This window comes from Scatophagus argus, chromosome 20 (genome assembly GCF_020382885.2).
Source record: "Scatophagus argus isolate fScaArg1 chromosome 20, fScaArg1.pri, whole genome shotgun sequence".
NCBI classification, from domain to species: Eukaryota; Metazoa; Chordata; class Actinopteri; family Scatophagidae; genus Scatophagus; species Scatophagus argus.
Genome location: NC_058512.1, coordinates 1362420 through 1381627, shown reverse-complemented (window position 1 = coordinate 1381627; position 19208 = coordinate 1362420). Strand labels below are relative to the sequence as shown.

The window sequence follows — 19208 nt, the reverse complement described above, 5'->3', positions numbered from 1 at the left end:
TGAGCAAAAGGTAGGAATACTTTAAAATATCTGCCAGTTTAATTTTATTCAAGTGACATTTAGAGGAAAGAAAAACAAACGGCTGACAGATGAACGTTGTTTATTAGCCTCCTTAAAAAAAATTGCTCATATGTTGCCGATTTCACCTTTAGATAACGAAGAGCAACACACACACACACACACTCAGTCATAATGTTACAATGACACACAAGTGATTGTGTTTCTTTTAACTCTGAGGGTTTGTTTCACTGAAAACTCTGAAAAGCTGATGGCGTCCATTTTGGGGTAAATTCAGAACCGAAGTCCGTGTCAGCGTGAGCAGGTGACGGGAACAAAGTCGCCATCTCGCACAAGAGCGAAATCCGCCTGGCGACACACCACCTCTGGAGCACACCTGCAGCTTTAGCACACAGTTCCATCACAGGTACTTGTACACAGCTTTACTCTGCAGGGTCTGGACCTCCAGCTTGACGGGGCATTTGTAGAGGTGCGACAGCAGTGCTTCTGTGTAGCCTATTAAGAAGTAAAACTTCTGTGGCTTTAACTTCTGTAGCATTAAAGCGCACACTGTGAGCGTGTTGCCGCGCCGTTTGATCACGACCTCATTGGCCAGGCAGCCGTGGAAGGTCCCGAACATGAAACGCCTTATGAACACGTCCTCCACCGTACGTTCAGCCGCTCCCCCTTCACCTGTGATGTTACCTGGGAAAACAGGAAGGAAAGCGGTCCTGAGGCATACCGTACCAAATCCACTTTGATCAGTTATTAGTGAATTGTGTGCGATTTCATCTTTGGTGCAGGCTTTAAGCCACTGCAGTGCGTGTAAACACAACCCTTGGAAAATTTCAGATAAAATATGTAAAGGAGGAGTCGCAACTCACTGGTGTGCTGTGACAGCCATCCTTTACGGTGGCCAATGTGGTGAGGTGCAAGTGCTTGCTCATAGGTCACAGGTTTGTCTCCTTTCGCCACTCGGACACGAGCTGCTCGATTCTGGAGAACAAAAGAGAAAGACAGAGAATTAAATGTTAAGAAGCGTCTTTGTTTAGCAGGCCTCTGCGGTAAAGCAAAGCTCAATCCTGCATGTGAGCAAATCCCAGATTTGCAAGTAATTTTGTACTAAAAAGACTTTGGGAGATAAACCTCCTGCATCAGCTCCAGCTAAGCTTCCCGTGATGTCTGGAGGACAGCGTTTACCTTGCAGCACACTGCGGTGACGTGCAGGCTTCTGCTTCCAGAGGAGCCGCACGCTGAGCCGGACCTGGCAAACGCACTCTGCGGGGAAAACAGGAAACACCACGGCGGTAAAACACTGTAAGACTATCACGAGTGGAGCTGAGGTGGTGGCAGGGCTGGGGGGTCACCCCGCAGGGTGTCCCTGCAAGAAAGGAGCCAAGGACCCATTCTTAACCCATTAAATCTTTAAAAGTAATGATTGAGCACACATTCATTTAGGGAAATGTACATTGTGAGCATAACATATACAAAATGATGAAAGGCTTTTAAACCACATTCTTACCGAGGTTACCTCTACCACAGGGTAATGTAGTGCTAACAAACACACCTTCCCCGGGTGACGCGGGGGAGCAGGTGAACCAACATGTCATCCAACCTCACTTTAACATGCCACATGCTGTGTTATTACCTGGCGATACAAATTCGTGCCGTCCAAAATAAGGTAATTAAAATCTTTTTTCTCCGAGAGCAGGTGACTAACTGCTAAGCAATCTGAAGATGGGTGACACCGCGATGATCTGTTAGACGGAGTCGAAAAGGACGGCGTTCGTCAGAGATGACACCGAAGCTAACGGTAGGATAAATAGTTAGCCTCTAAACTGACGGGCTCTCAGATGGTGAACGAACAAGAGCAAGTCAACATGAGCTCAATGCTTTGGTTGAACCTTTAAATATCATTTTACTTACCAGTAGCCTCACGAATCCTGTGCTGCTCAAGGACGCCGCCATGTTTTTTCTGCGTGTTGGGGGCGTACAAAGCTAAAGCTGTTTCACAGAGCTAATGTTTTATGTCACTTCCGTGACAGTTCTAGTATTAATTAAAACGGCAAAGATGTAATGCTTGTGACTCGTGTCAACATGGCAGAATTACTACTTCTCAACTATAATATATCTGTACATTGGGACTCTTTATTCGACGGGGATCTGTTTCCGCCGGGCGACTATTTACACGCACCAACCGGAAAGAGGAAAAATTAAATGCTATAAGACAAACTTCCTCTCAATAAATTGATTCTAACAGCTATTAGCACTTTCAAAATGTACGTCGTGAAATACTGTGTAGTTACGTCTTTTTTAATTGTGATTATGTTTTTAAACTTTTCGTTACATTGAGATTGTGCACTTATTTTGAAAACACTAGTCCGGAAGTGTTATTATTTCTCTGTGAGGAGGAAAGCAGGCGTTAAGAAGCGTTACCCAGCAGGTCCTACTCGTTTATAAACTTGTATTTGTCGACAAAGAGTGTGTATTTGGGTCATTAAATTGTCATTTTGTATACATTATAGGTTAGTGAACACGGAGAAACGTTAAAAACCGCCATGGCGTCGCCGCTGGAGATGACAGAGATGTACGACAACGCTCTGCTGGGTATCCTGCAGCACGTTGGAAACATCCAGGACTTTCTACAGGTCTATTTTGGGTTTTTGTACCGCAAGACCGACTTTTATCGCCTGCTGTCAAGTCCCAACGACAAGATGGGCTTCCCACCCGGCGTGGCGGAGAAGATGGTGTTAAAGGTGAAGTTTGTCAGCTTGGCAACATGGTAGACAGGGATTTGTTAAAATTGCAGTCTGCGCACCTGTGTACAAAAACGTAAACTTGCCTGTTAGAGTTCATCTCCTCCTACAGGATATTATAGCTTAGCCATTGTGATATTTACATGTTGACACCAGCAGACATGTAGGGATGTAAATGAACACCTCAGCACAATGCAGTACAGCTCAGCAGCAGCACAGGCTACCCGCACTTCCTCCAAAGGGATCGTATGAGTGCAGCAGCAGCTCACCTCAGCTGTGGTAACCTTCTGTTCCCTCCCAGACATTTAAGCTGTTTGAGAAGCTGTCAGATCACGACAGGGAGAGGCAGCTGAGCGAGCTGCAGAAGAGAGAGGAGAGTCGATGTGTCCCCCCGGCAGTCCAAGAGCTGGAGATCACCGCCGAGCCCCCGGACGGGACGGAGGAGCAGAGCACAGAGGCGCCACAGACCCAGAGCCCCTCGTCGGATGTGCGGGTCGCGTCGGCTGCAGAGACCGCCAGCCCTCAGCCGGCCAGCAGCAGCACTTCAGGCCAGTCGGCTCAGGGAGACCAGGCGGCTGCAGCCAGCAGAAAGCCGACAGAGGAGTGAGTGAACTCCAGCATCCACTTCAACTAAATATGTTTGAGCTCCGGGCTGTTACGACACTGTGAGGTTTAAAGCTTAACCACCAAATGGCTTGAAATTCTTCAGAATGAAACTCTGGTGGTAACTACAGAGACATGCTAAGTTAGCTAGCTTTATGCTAAGCTAGCTACCTTTAGCAGGTGTTTAGCAGTTTTTTGGATAGGTTGGGTAGATAGATGGATGAGGTCAGAGGTTACATGTTTTTATAAAACAATATTTTTATTTAATCCCAACAAAGAAGCAGGGCTGTATGGAGCAGTTTGAAGCTTTAGTTAAAACTTTGATTTTCTCGTTCTCAAGCAACATTTGAATTGTGCTTTGAAAAGCCACAATTTCTTTAAAAAAGATTGATGTAGCATAACATCATAAAATATGATGACAGACGTTCTGCACTTCATTTGAAACCCTCAAAAGAAGACATTCGGATAAGCTTTAGAGCACAAAACATTTCACATGTTGCTGGTTAGTAAATGATTTTGTCTGTTTTTGTGTTTTAGATATCAGGATAAATTTCAGTCCGACCCCGACAGCTACAACGGGGCGGTCAGAGACAACTACAACTGGTCTCAGGACTACACCGACGTGGAGGTCCGCGTGTTTGTGCCCAAGACGGTCGTCAAAGGCCGACAGGTGAGCACCGTCCATCCCACCACCCGACATAACAGGAACGCCACCGCCGTGTCTCATCCTCGTGTCCCACCGGCTGTCCTCAGGTCAGCGTCAGTCTGCAGCCCGGCAGCCTCAGAGTGTGTGTGAGGGAGGGAGCCGAAGAGAAAACACTGATGGAGGGAGAATTCACTCACAAGATCAACACTGAAAACTCTCTGTGGAGTCTGGAACCCGGAAGCTGCGTGCTCGTGAGTGCAAACACGCTGGATTCTGTCAGTGTGAGTCACCTCTAAATCAACAGCTTCTGCTTTAACCCTCCGTGTTTGACCTCCAGCTGTCACTCAGTAAGACCTCAGAGGTTTGGTGGAACGCCGTGCTGAAAGGAGAGAAGGAGATCGACATAAACCAGATCAACCGCGAGCGCTCCATGGCCACGGTGGATGACGAGGAGCACGCCGTCCTGGACAGACTCACCTTCGACTACCACCAGAAGCTGCAGGGCAGACCACAGAGTCATGAAATGGTGAGAGACCACATGCCCTGTAGTGACCCGGTTGCTGTGAATCCACACAGACCCGCAGCAGGTCACTCTTTAGATTTCTGCCTGTACAGACCAAGCATGGGGATTCGAGCCAGGTTCCTCGTTCACACGAGATTTAAGCAATCGGCTCAGTGGAGGAAGCCGACTGCCACGTGGTTACTTTTGTCATCCACACGTAAACGACTTTAAATAAAGGTTCCGTATGTGTGCAGGAAGAGGCAGGACGCTCGTGTGATATTTGGCGCCTGGTTTGTGAGAGGAAGCGCCGTCACATCTCTTAATGCCTCCACCCCGGTGGCCAGCGGTGTCTTGTTTCCGGCTGTCCGTCTGTACTTTTGTCCCGTCCTGGTGAACGCAGTATGTCTTTGTGCGCTAATCACGACGATAACTCAGACAAACTTCTCGCAGGATGAAACGATGCAGTGATGCCGTTTTGAAGTCAAAGGTCTTTGTAGAGAGAAAATGTAAACTTAAGTCTTCTTCTAATTCTTGTGTAGAGGAGTTTTTGTTTGCTCTGGTGGTGTACTGCAGCAGCTTGACTCACCTCTAGGTGGCACTGTGGTCTTTGTTAGTGTGAATGATGCCTGTTTATCTTGTGTGTCTCCACAGAAAGTGCACGACATGCTGAAGAAAGGCTGGGACGCCGAAGGCTCGCCGTTCAAAGGGCAGCAGTTCGACCCCTCCATGTTTGACATCCCGCCCAGCGCGGTGCAGTTCTGAGGCCACGCTCGAACTCCCAGTCCCAGTTTACTGACGCAGCCCGCTGCAGTAAAGTCCGCCGTTTCCTGCCGCCTGTCAGTAACTTACAGAGCAGAAGTGAAGCTGCAGATTTGCTTTTGTGCGAGCGGGCGGGAGGGACGTTCAGATTGTGACGAGTCGTATTATCAGACTTTAATTTGAGGTTTTGGCAGCATGAAATCTGATTTGTACTTTAACTGTTTTGCTCTTTATTTAATAACTCTATAGTGCCTATAAGTTTGTCTCCCCTACTGAGTGATTCTTTTTCATTGTTATTCTCACTTCTCCAAACCGCTGAGCATTTAGTCGTCTCTCAGTAGACGAGTTTCCATCCAAATGCAAATTTTAGCTGAAATTCCAATTGTGATGCGTTTCCATCCGGCAGTGCGGTGTGGTCATTAGGAAATGATTCATCAGCGGATAATTAAATGTGGCAGCCAGACAACTTTTTGGATTTCAGCAGGAAAGTTAGACTTGGACTTTGGTACGTCCATGGAGGACATGATGGAAACGTGAGGTTTGTGTTTAACGTGTTCATGTGAGGAAGCTTACAGATGGGAAGTCATCAGCTCCTCACTGGGAGGCACACACTTCATGTAAGTCTGTTTCGTTTTTATTGATGCACCAACTTTTCCATCAAACATAAAAACTTTTTTGCCAAATTTGCCAAGTTTTGGACATTTCCTCTTCATGCACAAACTTAAAAAATGCACATAAAACAGGTGGATGAAGACAGACTTCTGCTCACAGGGTTCAGCCGGTTTGGATGCTTCTGTTATCCGTCAGAATTAAAATGGCAGATGGACAATAACAGGACAGAGAAAACGCAGCTCGATGTCAGCACCTGCTGCTGCTCAGCTGATTCAGCTGCTTCACAACCAAACAAACATCAGCTGTTAAATAAAAGACTTGTTTGATGTCTTGGACATTGGAAGTACAAATTTGATTCCTTTCACGAAAGGCCGACTTGCTGACTTTTTCCAGAGTCTTTAAACGCATCTCAAAGTCTTCATCGGCAGATGGTTTGGTCAGGTGTCGTCATGTGACCTCAGCATGATGAAATAAAAAATGTACTTGGATCACGTGACAGCAGCTGAGCGTGTGGTTCATTAGAAGCTTCGCACCTCAGAGTCTGCGCTTTCTCCACATTTTCAAAGTAAAGCTCACAGAAAACGATTTCAGAGTCAGACGCTGGACAAACATCAGCACTCGGTGGTGAATCTGCACGTCTGCACTTCATCTAAAGTAACATACTGCAGTTTAAATCTGAAATACTCAAATCAGTACCTCAAAATTATACTTAAATACAATACTTGAGTAAATGTACTGCGTTAGTTTCCATCGACGCTCACTGATCAGTAGCAACAAATGAATGAGGTACCAAGATGCCAACGGAAACCTTCACAGCTCAGAAGAGATCAGAGATAAAGCACTAAAAATGTTTTTTATTACTGTGAATAAAACCATAACAGATGAAATGCAGCTTATGAGCTCCAGAGTGAGTTTGTTTAAAAGTGTTGGAGAGCAGAAAGAGACTGAAAAACAGTTCGGGTCCATTTTGAATAAGAGGCCTCGTCTTCTGAGCCCGATTACTCACTTTGTTACTGCATAAATTACTCAGGAATACTAACATTAGTCTCATGTGGACACACAAAGCAAACGTGTCCTCCCCACTGACTCCAGTCATCTTCTTCTGCATCTGTCAACAAGGCCGGAAAACTTCAGCTCCATCATTAGATTCGCCAACACAGCCCTCCATCTTTCCACTCCGGAAAGGTGGAGTGGATGATGTAGTGATGAGAGGAAGATGGAAAGAGCAGAGTGGAGTCAGGCGCTTAGTGTGAGGACTGCAGCTCCCAGGACTGAGGCTCCACCTCCCGGTCACTGCTGCACACACTCTGGCTCCAAATGACATCACCAGAACAAGATGGCAGCGCTCGTGTCGGGGACGTGTAGGCTTCGCTTTTGTGCACTGGGAGCAAGTGGAGACACGTCCACCATCTTGATATGTTTCATTTCACTGTAATTGATGGGACTTTTGAGGCTACAGGGTTTTCACAAAGCACGGAGGACAGGAACAGGGCGGGTCAGAGGGGGGCCGAGCCTCAGGACCCCCTGACAGGTTCATCTGGCCACACCTGAGGAGGAAACTTTCAGGTTTTTGATGTCCAGCTTCAAAGTGGGATGCAGTAACTGCAGTGCGTCCATAAGAAAAGCCCTGAAGTCTCTCTCTTCAGCCTTTGGTTGAGTGCTGCTTCCTTGTGAAAACCTTTAAATAGATTCAGCCTGGCGGCCCCAGAAAGTTTCAAGTGCAGTAATTTCATTATGGGCTGCAGGCTTCTCTCCACTACGTGATTGATAAGAACATGTAATCAGAAGCTGCGCTCTCCAATCAGCGCACTCTCTGATTTCGATTTCACTTTTTCTTTCTGTTTTTTTCAGATTCCGGAGGAACACGTCATGTGGTGAGCTCACGTTAGCAGTCCGTGGGGTATTTAAGGAGCGCGTCCTCCCCGCCTGGCAGAGCCGAGAACCCACAGCCCGATCCGGGACCGCGTGTGACAGCGCGCGCGTGTGAGTGTGAGTGTGTGTGTGTGACAGCGCGCGCGCCCGGCCGCAGCCGAACCGTCCGGAGGTCTGAGGTGGGCGGAGACTGAACCCAGAGGTCCTCCCGTCCGCAGCGACGCACCGCGCATTTCGGACTCCCTCACCCGTCCGAGGAAGGAAACATCATGGCAACGACAACTTGTACGCGTTTTACGGATGAATACCAGCTGTACGAGGAGCTTGGCAAGTAAGCCGCTGTTACAATACTACGCTTTGGTGAGCCTCGCGCCTGCATGACCCCGTCCCTAAGCGCGCACGGCACGAGGGATGGAGGTCCGCACCTCCGCGGTGATGGATGCAGCTCCATCCCTCCAAAACAAAACGCACGCTGCTCCGGAGCTCTCCCGCACCTCTCAAATGAGATTCTCCAAAACCCGAACCGTGTTAATCCCTCAGTGCTCGGCTTCTCGTTTTCATTTGAAACAGCAGCAGACTTCTGTGAAAGCAGGAGCCACCGGATAGTTCGATTTTGCATGAAAATGCACGAGCCCAGGAGCACTTGTGGGCACCTCCACCCGCTCCTCCACCCGCACCTCCCCTCGCTGCCCAAAGGCTAATTAGGGACAAACAGGCCCTAATATCCGGGAAAGGCTGATGTGTCGGAATTAAGCTCCCTCATCATCAGCTGGCTTTAATCACAGTGGCGCGCAGCTTAGTGGGGAAGTCAGAGAATGAAGCTGCTGCTGGTCTAATGAGGTGTGTCTTGTGCTAGAAAAACCAAACAGAGAAAGTGTGGCTGCAGACGATCTGAGGGACTGAAGAGGCTTCGGGTGCCACAGTGGGTAGATGCAAAGTGGACTCGGTGTCTCTGTCAGGTTGTGCGTGGGTAGAGAGGATCTCTCTGCAATGTTTGCCTCACAGGAACATTTATTCCACAGCAGTGAAGGCAGGAGGAAAAAAACAAGTTCAGTGCTGTGGATGGTTTCAGTTCCTGTGTTGATGTTTTATTTTACGGACTGATTTGAGTTCTTTTGTGAAGGCTGGGATCTCCAGCCTTCAGTGCGTGGGATGTGATGACTTTAAGACAATAGAGATGCTGGAGTAGCAGCAGCTGCCCTCACTGATAACAGAGCTTTACTGCTGTTTTGCTGGTGTTGTCACTTTTTCTCTGTGTGTGTGTGTGTGTGTGTGTGTGTGTGAGATGCAGATGTAAGGATGGGAGAAACTGAGCAAGTCGAGTATTTGGCTGATGAACACCACTCCCTGAATTCTGTGCTTGGGCTTCAGTTAAAGCTGATTAATAGATTTTTAATTTGATTAGTTTTTTTTCGCGTACTAAGCAAAAATGCCAAATGTTTCCCTGTTTTGTTAGTTTGGGTTAGATATTTTATTTCAGGGCCCTTAACTGATTTTTTGGTCACTTGTGGGCAGTAAAATCAAGTTGTGAAAGCAACACTGACGCATCATGACCTTTTGAGTTGATATGGAGAACAATAAATAAGCAAGTGGCTTATCTGCGCATCCACTTGATTTAAGTTGAATATTAACTTTGTTTTAGCTCTGTTTTGGTCTCCACCATTAACATATAAATGAACAAAGTCTCCTCCTCTTTCTCCTCCACAAAAGTGAAGCCAAAATATCCCGGATGTGAGTGCTGCCATCTTGTTCTGGTGATGACAGACAATGTCAAAACAACAGACGCCATCTTTAGGAAAAATTTATTTGACGAGTACTTCGAGTGTTTAGTTTGGCTCATGTCCCATCTGCTAACATGGAAGGGTAGGAGTTTATGAGCCATACCGCAGCCAGCCACCAGGGGGCCTTCCAGATGTTTTGGCCTCACTTTTGGGGACCTGTTATGTTGTCCATCTTGACCCACAATGCAACCCAAACACCGACAGCTTGGTTGGTGGAGATTTGAGTATGTTATGCTATTTACAGCTTGTTTTGGCTGAGCTCAGGCGGCAGAAAAATGGACTAATGCAGGTTTCAACACCTTTAAGCCGTGAATAACTTAGGATCTGCACCTCATAGATAGATATTCAAATACTGCAGTACACGGCCTTTCAGTGGTTCCTCCTCGCGACACCCACCTGCCCCGCAGATAACCTGTCATGTCGAGGCCTCGCTGCCTTCCCTCGCACTCGGCCGGAGTGTCAGCGGGTGTCATGCTTACTCCCCCCGTCTCCTCATAATGTATGCGTGTTGGAGTGCTCGTGAGAGAGGCGGGGGGCTCAGAGGGGAGGGTGAGTGCAGCATTGCGTAACGACACTGAGGTGAGATAAAATTAGCTCTGAGAATTGACAGAAGTGGTTATTTCTGTTTGTCTCCGCTGGCTTTGATGAGCAAATGTGGCCCTAAGAACTCCAGCGCACACATTCACAGTACTTGTCCTTGAAACGCTGCTTTTCTTCCTTTAATTCTTGACATTTTATGCCACTCACATCGGTGAAATTGTTCAAGTCGTCGAGAAAAGAAGCCTGTAAGACTGGCTTCTGTTTCAAGTTGAATGTAGATGAATCAGGTGTGACCACAGGGGGGCGCTGTGGCCTCTCTGCATCCATCAGTGTCCACTGGTGTCACAAGTAGGGACACGACGATGAGTGACTCGCTAGGCCAACGAGTGTTAGCTGCATCAACCAGCAGCATCAGCCAGCTAACTTGACAGCCTAATGTTACTTAGCTTAAAGTTTACCCGTTTGTTGTTTAATCAAACATTGAGTCAAGTCAAGTTTGTTTTCTTTTGCCACTCTTGGTTTTGAATTAGCAGGCCTAGCTAACGACGGTGGCTAACTACACCGGCTAACGGAGTAATTTCTCACTAGCTTGTGATTTAAATCATCAAATTCAAATCAGAATTATTTATTTAATACAAGTCTGAAACACAGAATACAGTAGAAATGGAATTTCAGCCTGAGAATTGCTAACAACAGTGCATTGTTAGCATGCAGGTCGGAATGCCATCAAAATATAAATAATAATGCTATTGCTAATAATAGCAATAATGTGTTTGTTTAGAAAAGCTTAGGTTTTTAGATTATAAGCTGTGTTTTTATTGTGTAATCAGCAAAAGGCAGATTCATGTGTATCAGGCATTCAGATCAGGGTGGTTCAAGAGCACCGGGGAGTTCAGGACTGCTGGGAGGTCAGCCTGATAGCTGAGATGGCTGTTTGATGCTGACAAAGCTTATATGGCAGCTGACCCGTCTCCTCCTGTCTCCTGTCTCCTGTCTCTGTTTCCCAGGGGGGCCTTTTCGGTGGTGCGCCGCTGTGTCAAGCTCTGCACGGGCCAAGAATACGCCGCCAAAATCATCAACACCAAAAAGCTGTCGGCCAGAGGTGAGAGAAAGAAGCGGCAGAAACAGAAATAACGTGCTTTGACGTGTGTTTTCAGGGGCTCGTGAGCAACAAGCAGAGGCATCGTGGGGGATTTCATCATCGTGTGTGTGTGTGAATGTGTGTGTGTACGTCCCAGATCTGAAAGCTCACATTAGCATATTTTAGCGAGCGTTTGATTCCAGCGTGTGAAGCCTCCACGTCTGTTCCTCTGAGAGAGGCAGATGACGGTTACAGTCAGATGGTCTGTTGAATCCACGGCTTCAAAAAGGATGACAGAAATGGATGTTTTTCCTGAGCAAAATGTTAAGAAAACAGATTCAAAGCCACGCGTTGCTGTGATGGTTGTGACAGAATATCTACAGAGTGTCCCTTTAAAGGGCCGTGTCTCGTGTCGCTGTGTGTTTGATGTCTTTTGCTCCCAATATGATGCTCATAAAATGCAGGACGAATGCGTCAGCAGCAGTGGTGTGTTTACAGCTAAGGAATCTCACACCACCTTCGCTAATAATTTTGTCTCCGGTTCGTTCTGGAGTTGAAGACCACACAAACATTTTAGTTTTGACCTGAACGACGTGCTGGAACGAACAGTCCTGCACGTCCATCTCGTCTTGCCTCTTTTCCTGCTTCTTATCTGCTCACTTCCTCTCCTGCTGTCTCCTCTGTTCTCCTCTTACTTCCTTTCTTGGTCTCCTAATCTCCTGTCCCCTCGTTTCCTCTCCTCCTCTGTCTCGAGTGAGGGGTTAAATGGACATCTGGGCCAAACGTGGCCCTCAGGCTGTTCTCACAGATGTGTGCAGGGAAGTCTTTGGTGCGTGTGTGTGTGCGTGTGTGTGTCCTTGTCAGTCACCTTGAGAGAAAAGTTCACTTTGAACTGAAATGAGGTTTTCATGAGGCGTCTTTTGACTTGTGGAGTGTCCTCCTGTCCACACCTGACATCTGCGCTTGTTTGTCTCATTCTGAGATGCTGAAGTCTTTGTCTGACTGTCTCGTAGACCATCAGAAACTGGAGAGAGAAGCCAGGATCTGCCGATTGCTCAAGCACCCCAACATCGGTGAGACTCTGCTTTGTTTCCTCTTTGAGATCGCAGGTTTGGAGGAGATGTGGGTCACGCGTCTCTTCTCAGAAACGCTTTGTGGCGCCTTGTCATGGGTTTCCTGTGACAAACAGAACGTCTGCGACCCCAGAGCTGCTTATGACTCAACTGGCATGATAAGTCAGTTTTTCAACAAGGCAATTCAGACTGCGTTACTTTAGACTTAAAGGGAGCAGTTCACCCAAAATGACAAAAATAAAGCTAGAATGGGATAAAGATAAATAGCATAAAAAAGTCAAAGTGCAGTGCCAGATGTTAACATCTGGGGGTTGAAGCAGACCTCCAGTTTTCTGGGTTTTGAAGTGAGGATTTGATGCTTTCCTTTGCCTCATCGTGACAGCAGGCTGCATATCTTTGGACTTTTAGGACAAGCATTCCATTTTAAAAAAAATAAAGTGCAGATTAACTGATAATGAAAATAGTTTGCAGTGATGACTTTCATGGTGAAATTGCACATAGTGAAACAGAAACACGAGCAATCTGAAGCAATTACAGCCATGACAAGGTAGTAAGTAACAAATGTGTATTAAAGGTGTTTTTCTTATTGTTAACACCAAAGAACCAACAACAAGTCATGTTGGGATCATATTTTTGCCTCTTTTTGTTCACTGTGTCGGATCAGGAGATCAAACTGTGACCTTTAGGTGGACTTCGATCGATAACAGGAAGTGCCGTCAGCACGATTATTCCTCTTTCACTGCTGTGTTTATACTCTCATTTTTACAAAACGTCCCAGTAACTTCCTAAATCAGCTGGCTACATCTGTTTTTAGCAAAAGTTACTGAAACCAGAGGAAATGCTGCGTTCGTCGGGGACTATTTCCTGTGGTGCACTGATCTGCATTTGGTCCTCTAATGAGTCTCCTGGTTTCATTTCTTCTTAAATGAACGAAGGGGAATTTCTTTGCATTTGCTGAGCTGAATGAACATTGGTTTAATGAAACATGCTTTTTGAGTTAAGGTTCTTTAATTAGGGAAAGTTCGTCATGGTTTTGTGCTGCAGTTTGGTAAAAGTCCAAGTGAAATATGCTTCAATTGCTGCGAAAGAAATCTTATTGATGGGTACAAGTCAACATTATTGTGATTATTATTGGGTGATTTGCCTCTTCGTTTAAAAGTTTAAAAACACTTTAAAAAGACTGTTGACTTTATATGAAGACAGACGACATGAGAGCTCCCCTAAAGTGAAGCCAAAACACCTGCATCGCCCCCTTGTGGAATGGTTGTTCGCCCCCTAGCGCCCTCTGAAGCCACTGCAGCTGGTGAGCTAACCGCTAAAAGGCTAAGCGCTAGTCAGTCCCGTCAGTCTGTATCCACTGTACTGTGCTGCTTGTGTCCTCCTGACGTTTGGTTCTCAGAATCACTGAATAAAGATTTATTGAAGTGGGGGAAAAGCTCTCTGAGGCACATAGTTTGCTTACCGTTAGCTTGCAGGTTTGTCGCTAACACAGGAAACTAATCCCACACAAACGTATTTGTGCCATCAGCTCCCGCCTCGTGACTGTGTGGAAACCTTTTCTCTTTTGTGGAGCAGTTCAAACTCAGAGGTTAAATAACACATCCAAGTCAATATGGCTTCCTTCCTTCTGTTCGAATGCATTGATTTGGCCTTTTAAAATGCTGGTGCGTCTGAGCACTTAAGACTAAATGAAATGTGTGTGAATAGTGGCAAATGCCAGGTGGACAGAATGCAGTGAAATGGCGTGTGTTAAATGGTTCCTGATGATTCTTCCTGTTCCTCCTGCAGTTCGCCTCCATGACAGCATCTCAGAGGAGGGCTTCCACTACCTCCTCTTCGACCTGTGAGTTGCTTTCTCTCCTCCATGCTTGCCTCTTCTTCTTCATTTTCATCTTCTCTCACTCTGCCGCTCTCCCTCCTCCTCCTCGTCCCCCTCCTCCTCCCCCCGTCTCCCCCGGTGCTTCATTTTTCACCCCTCCCTCCCTTCCTTCAATCTGTCTCCTCTAGGCTCCCTTACTGTCCTTCGTCGGATCTGCGTTCTCTTCATTGCTTTTCGTCTTCTTCTTCCTCCTCATCCCCTCCTCGTTTCCAAGGCAGTTCCCCCCCATTACATAACATCCCTCCCCTCCTCCCCACCTCCATCCTTGCGGCTTCCACTGTAGCACACACACTCAGTTACACTCCCCCGCACTGGAGCCAGTCTCCATGGCAACCCAGTCGGAGTGAATCCTGCAGCCGGGGTTTCCCCCTAATGAGGACATCCCCCTCCTGTGTGTGTGTGTGTGTGTGTGTGTGTGTGTGTGCGCTGCCTGAGTGAGAGCATGTGCACGATGTGGCGTTTTAACCTTCGTCTTTACGTGTCTCAGGGTGACAGGAGGCGAGCTGTTCGAGGATATTGTGGCCAGGGAGTACTACAGTGAAGCAGACGCCAGGTAAACACCCTGCGATCCTCCTCTTCATCCCCTCCATGTGTCAGTCCTCCAGCCTCTGCAGTCCTCCGGCGGCCCCGACAGTTTCAGCTCCTCTCATTAGCACACAGGCAGCCCTGACTGTTTGGCGTTGCAGGCTGCCGCTCTGGCGGATAATGGCTCCGCACAGTTTTGCAGCGAACTGAACTGCGATGGAGGTCGAGGAGTTTTCCCCCGGCGTCAGAATTTACAGACAGATGGAAACATGCACAAAACGCACACATGCCCACGCTGTAACCCCCTCAGGAGGCAGACTTAAATCACTTTGACTGTGGAGGCGGTTTGTGGAGGCGAGAGACAGACAGGAGAAAGGAAGGGGACTGAAACGTTAAACGCAGGAGGGAAGGAGGTAGAATGAGACATGCAGCAAAAGCAGAATTTTTTCCAGCTGCTTTCGGTTCGCCTTAAATCTCCTCATCCCTCCCTCCTGGTCCCACCTCCGAATATCACATCACCCCACCTGTCGTCACACTCGGGGCTATAAATTAGCTTTCCATGCTGCGCGGGGGCTCCGGTTCTTTTCACGTAGAAGAGAAAGGTTATTGATCAGCAGTGAAGCACAGGATGATTTAAAGAGGAGGCACATTTTGTTTTGTGGTTCGTGAATGCAAACCGTCGTGAATCTAATGCAAAGTCTTAAATAATGTGATGAGGTTAGACAAGCTCCTGTTTGTGGAAACAGCATGAATAGTGAGTAACGTTTTGTTCTGAGCAGAATAAGTCAGGAGACCCCACACTGGCAGAACATCAGCGCTTCCATAGTGGATTTGCAGTTTGGATGAGGGGCTCGACGTGACGGAGCCGAACACCACAGCGTGTTGACAGTTTGTGTTTGTTTCCTCTGTGTTCTTTAGCTTTAGGTTCCCTGTTATTTTCTTCTCTGCCCTCTCATCTGCCTTCACCCTCCCCCATTGTGTGTGTGTGTGTGTGTGTGTGTGTGTGTGTGTGTGCGTGTGTGTGTGCGTGTCACGCTACGTGTTTGCGTGTGGGTGTGTGATTAGCATGGCTTGATTACTGTCCAACAGTATCTCACTGACAGTTTCCTCTCTGTACTCCATCTGCACACTGAACCCCTCCATCCCTCCCGTCTTTCTCCACCCTGTTAAAGGGCAGGTTCACCCAAATTTTCTCCTTTAAACAGCAGTGTTATCCAGCCACACGGAGAGATTTGGTTTTATGTGTCCAGGTTTTGAGATATCTGTCAGCTTCCGGTCCAATGTGAAGGAGGAGACGAAATCTTTGGGCCAATTGAAGTTGCAAAACCCCAGCGTTGCCACTGTTGGCGGTGGGCGATCTGACCCTTTTAGATCCAGCTTGAATATTAGGATGAGGAGCTTGTTGTTGCTTGGTTATAGTTTTAGACTGAGATTTTCAAAACTGAGAAAAAAGATCACAGTTTAGATTGTAGCTGTGATCAAACGGATCACAATCTAACTTCCTCTGGCCTCTCTTGGTCACAGACGTCAGCACAGTTTAAGCACCTCAGCCTCAGAAAGGGGGGCACATGGCTGTCGACTCTTTAATGGTGGCGCCCCCTAGCGTCGCGTCAGCTGACATGCGTCAGTCGATGCCATAACACACACAGGTGGAAGCAGCCGTCGGGATGAGTCTAACGTCTTCCTCTCTTAGCTCCACAGTATTTGGCTGGTGACAGAAATCTCAAAACCTTTAGATGAGAACAAAGCGTATCCGGTCGGAGGTGGCGGTGATTCTGGTGGACCGACTGTGCAGACGACCTCCTCCTGCTCCTCCTGCTCCTCCTGCTCCTCCTGCTCCTCCTGGCAGACGTTTGCCTTCTCCTTGTGCTGCTGTGTGTTGTCGTCTCTTTGCCTGGTTTCCCTGCTCCTCACCTTGTTGTTTTGTCTCCACAGTCACTGTATCCATCAGATTCTAGACAGTGTGTCTTACACCCACCAACATGACATAGTGCACAGGGACCTCAAGGTGTGTGTGTGTGTGCGTGTGCGTCTCATTGTGTTGCATTGCTCTGCACCCTCTGCACAAGGGTCGCCCTTCACAAGGCTCGTGTTTTATTATCATGTATTAACATCCTGCCTGTGACTTAAAACGACCTGCCTGTGCCTGCTGTCTGTCTGTCTGTCAGTCCGTCTGTCTTCAGGTTTTGCTCTTGGGACTCTTGTTGCACTATTTTAGACGGTCCGAGCTAGAATTGTGATTTCCTGCGGGTGCTCGCAGGCCGAGCGCCACACTCTGCGAGAGAGATGGTGTGGGTGCGAGTGAGTAAGCATGAAAGAGAGCGTGGAGTTCGGTGGAGTAACAGCAGAGCAGCGTCCACTTCGGATGCTCCGAAACCTGCTAAAATGTTTCGTCAAAGGCGGTGTTGCTGCCGTTTCTGAATAAATTACACAGGAGAATGTGCAGGTTAGACACAACGGCGCCCACACGGAGCTGCAGCTCACTCCCACGCTGCCTGACTAATGTTTGGCCCCGTCTTCAAAAGAGAAAATAGCAAAGTGCACTCCCTCAGTAGTTCAGACAGGTTCACTCCTCACACTTTCTGTTCTGCCTGTGTGAGTCTGCACTGGCCTGTATTGAGACGTTGCTGCCTCTGCATGGATGTGACAGCTGGGGGCTGAATGTGCTCAGACTAACCTGCTCCCCCTGCTGTTTGCGTGCAGTCATTGCATCCAGCAGATCCTGGAGGCCGTGCTCCACTGCCATCAGATGGGGGTGGTACACAGAGACCTCAAGGTGAGTCACCTGCAGGGGTGTGTGTTTGTGTGTATCTGTGTGTGTGTTGGGAGGGGTTTAAAGTTGGTCTGCGTCTGTTGGTCTGTTTGTCGGCGTCTGACTGCTGTACCGCAGCGTGAAGGCCGGTAAGTGCAGTGAGACGTCCTGTATGTAAACCTAGCATGTCCGTGCACGCCCTGCACGAGTGTGTGCGGTCTCGTGTGTCATTAAGCTAACGTCTGTGCATGTGTGTGAACGTAGCTGCTACATTCATGTTATCAGAGTGGCATTTTTGAAGAATTTTTGACTGCACCTTTGGGTGAAAGAGCAGCTGGACAGCAGCTGGACGTCTTGTTCCTGCTGACCTTCAGGGGTTGAAGCTCTCGCCTTGCTGGCGTGATGTAAGCGTGTACTGTGAGGCGTCTCAGTGCACCGTGACATCACCTGTGGGTGTGGTTAAAAATGACATCTATGTAAACAATTAATGAGTAGTTTATCATACATTATAACATGCTGGTATACAGTAGGCCGATATAAGTACGTTATAAATCATCAATATGCTCTTTCTTTTAAATATACATAATGTATATTAACAGTTAATGAATAATTGACAACTCTGTATATGTGTATTCAAATTACAATTATAATTTTTCTACGAATAAAACACCAGCATTTAAACTTACACTTTAATTATGATGCAGCGATTAAGTAAATATGTAATATATTTAAAAATGCTGAAGAATAAATTAAGTCAACATTTTAACAACAATTTATTATTGATTGTAAAACTCATACAACATGTATGATTAGCAGGGAGAATTTTTTTTTTTACTGTTTTCACCACCTTAGCCTGTTAGCATGCTAACGTTAGCACTAAAAACAAAGTGTTTCGTTTACGCAGGCATTCAAAGTGAATTAATAAGTTGATCACTAAAATTATTTTCTTTTTTACATGTTTGGACAAACAATTTGGACAAATTCCAATTTCTAATTTCAGCCTGCTAACAATCTTTATGCTAAGCTAAGCTAATTACCTGCTGCCTGTAGCTTCATACTTACACATACAGACATGAAAGTGGGCTAAACAAACCACAAACTAGTCCTACAAATCTCTGCTTCTTGGCATGAAATGTGACTTTTGAAACTTTTTTGGTACCAGATCCTCATTATTTTGTCAAACTTCCTCCAACTGAGTTTTACAATCAGCCAGCAGAGGGCGACATGACGACGGTCCTGCAGCTGGAGCACAACTCACAGCTGCTTCTGGGATTATTGGCTCATGGCACAAATCAATCACCGCCAGCACCAAGTGGCCGTAGGAGCTGCTGTCCCTGTGTGTGTGTGTGTGTGTGTGTGTGTGTGTGTGTGTGTGTGTGGATGTTTGTCAGATTGCTGTTACATCAGCCTCTGAGCAGGAAAGACATGACGGTTACAGGGAGACAAGCTGTGTTTGGCCTTCCTCAAGTAAACAAAGGACAAAAACGGCTGATGCACATTTTTTAGTCCCATCTGTCTGTCTCAGCCTCTCAGTGTGTGTGTGTGTGTGTGTGTGTGTGTGTGTGTGTTCTATTCTATTCTGGTTTCGTCTCAGTGGTCTGTCACACTCTTATTTCTGATTTTCTTCTAAAGCTAAAATAAGGGAAGGTAGCTTCAGGGGTGTGGCAAAATGTGACACCTGCCCCCCTCAAATCTGATTGGTCCCTCTCAGTGCCACCTCTGCTAGAGTCAGAAGGTGATTGGCAGCTGGTTCATCACTGACCCGATGAGCCCACCAGGTTCAGGCCCAGAGGTCCCGGAAGACAAAGAAAACATTTAAAAAGATACGAA

The 19208-nt window shown here is 47.1% G+C and overlaps 3 protein-coding genes across 13 annotated transcripts in view; 2 read left to right on the top strand and 1 right to left on the bottom strand.

Annotated features, from left to right (window-relative positions):
• Positions 1-20: 20 nt before the first annotated feature.
• Positions 21-2107, bottom strand: mrps24 (mitochondrial ribosomal protein S24). The gene is made up of 4 exons (XM_046374191.1): positions 1924-2107; positions 1198-1275; positions 882-993; positions 21-702 (listed from the first exon to the last, which is right to left on the bottom strand). The coding sequence occupies exons 1-4, from the start codon at positions 1963-1965 to the stop codon at positions 419-421; spliced, it is 516 nt and encodes a 171-aa protein (XP_046230147.1). The 5' UTR covers positions 1966-2107; the 3' UTR covers positions 21-418.
• On the top strand, positions 1711-5950 carry nudcd3 (NudC domain containing 3). Of its 4 annotated transcripts, none has more exons than XM_046374187.1 (7): positions 1711-1810; positions 2523-2753; positions 3055-3356; positions 3894-4026; positions 4110-4253; positions 4340-4528; positions 5156-5950. In XM_046374187.1, the coding sequence occupies exons 1-7, from the start codon at positions 1793-1795 to the stop codon at positions 5264-5266; spliced, it is 1128 nt and encodes a 375-aa protein (XP_046230143.1). In that variant the 5' UTR covers positions 1711-1792; the 3' UTR covers positions 5267-5950. The 4 variants fall into 4 exon arrangements, with proteins under 4 accessions (XP_046230143.1, XP_046230145.1, XP_046230146.1 ...); XM_046374189.1 differs by lacking the exon at positions 1711-1810 and adding an exon at positions 2195-2219; XM_046374190.1 differs by lacking the exon at positions 1711-1810 and adding an exon at positions 2234-2276.
• Positions 5951-7164: 1214 nt separating this feature from the next.
• Positions 7165-19208, top strand: part of LOC124051157 (calcium/calmodulin-dependent protein kinase type II subunit beta) — a 29004-nt gene continuing 16960 nt past the window's right edge. For 6 of the 8 annotated variants that reach the window (XM_046374180.1, XM_046374178.1, XM_046374176.1 and 3 more), the window contains exons 1-6: positions 7165-8078; positions 11076-11170; positions 12163-12222; positions 14011-14065; positions 14589-14654; positions 17330-17402. In XM_046374180.1, the coding sequence (XP_046230136.1) occupies positions 8017-8078; positions 11076-11170; positions 12163-12222; positions 14011-14065; positions 14589-14654; positions 17330-17402 (411 nt within the window). In that variant the 5' untranslated portion in view covers positions 7165-8016. The remainder of the gene's footprint in view (positions 8079-11075; positions 11171-12162; positions 12223-14010; positions 14066-14588; positions 14655-17329; positions 17403-19208) is intronic. The other 2 variants (XM_046374182.1, XM_046374181.1) reach the window with 2 other exon arrangements.

Excerpts from the sequence above, each read along its gene's own strand:
- nudcd3 (XM_046374187.1), top strand. Across the intron at positions 2,754-3,054 it reads CGGAGAAGATGGTGTTAAAG|ACATTTAAGCTGTTTGAGAA; the intron begins GTGAAGTTTGTC and ends GTTCCCTCCCAG. Across the intron at positions 4,027-4,109 it reads CGGTCGTCAAAGGCCGACAG|GTCAGCGTCAGTCTGCAGCC; the intron begins GTGAGCACCGTC and ends GGCTGTCCTCAG.
- mrps24 (XM_046374191.1), bottom strand. The coding sequence starts at position 1,965 with ATGGCGGCGTCCTTGAGCAGCACAGGATTCGTGAGGCTACTG. Across the intron at positions 1,276-1,923 it reads CAGGATTCGTGAGGCTACTG|AGTGCGTTTGCCAGGTCCGG; the intron begins GTAAGTAAAATG and ends TTTTCCCCGCAG. Across the intron at positions 994-1,197 it reads TCACCGCAGTGTGCTGCAAG|AATCGAGCAGCTCGTGTCCG; the intron begins GTAAACGCTGTC and ends TTTGTTCTCCAG.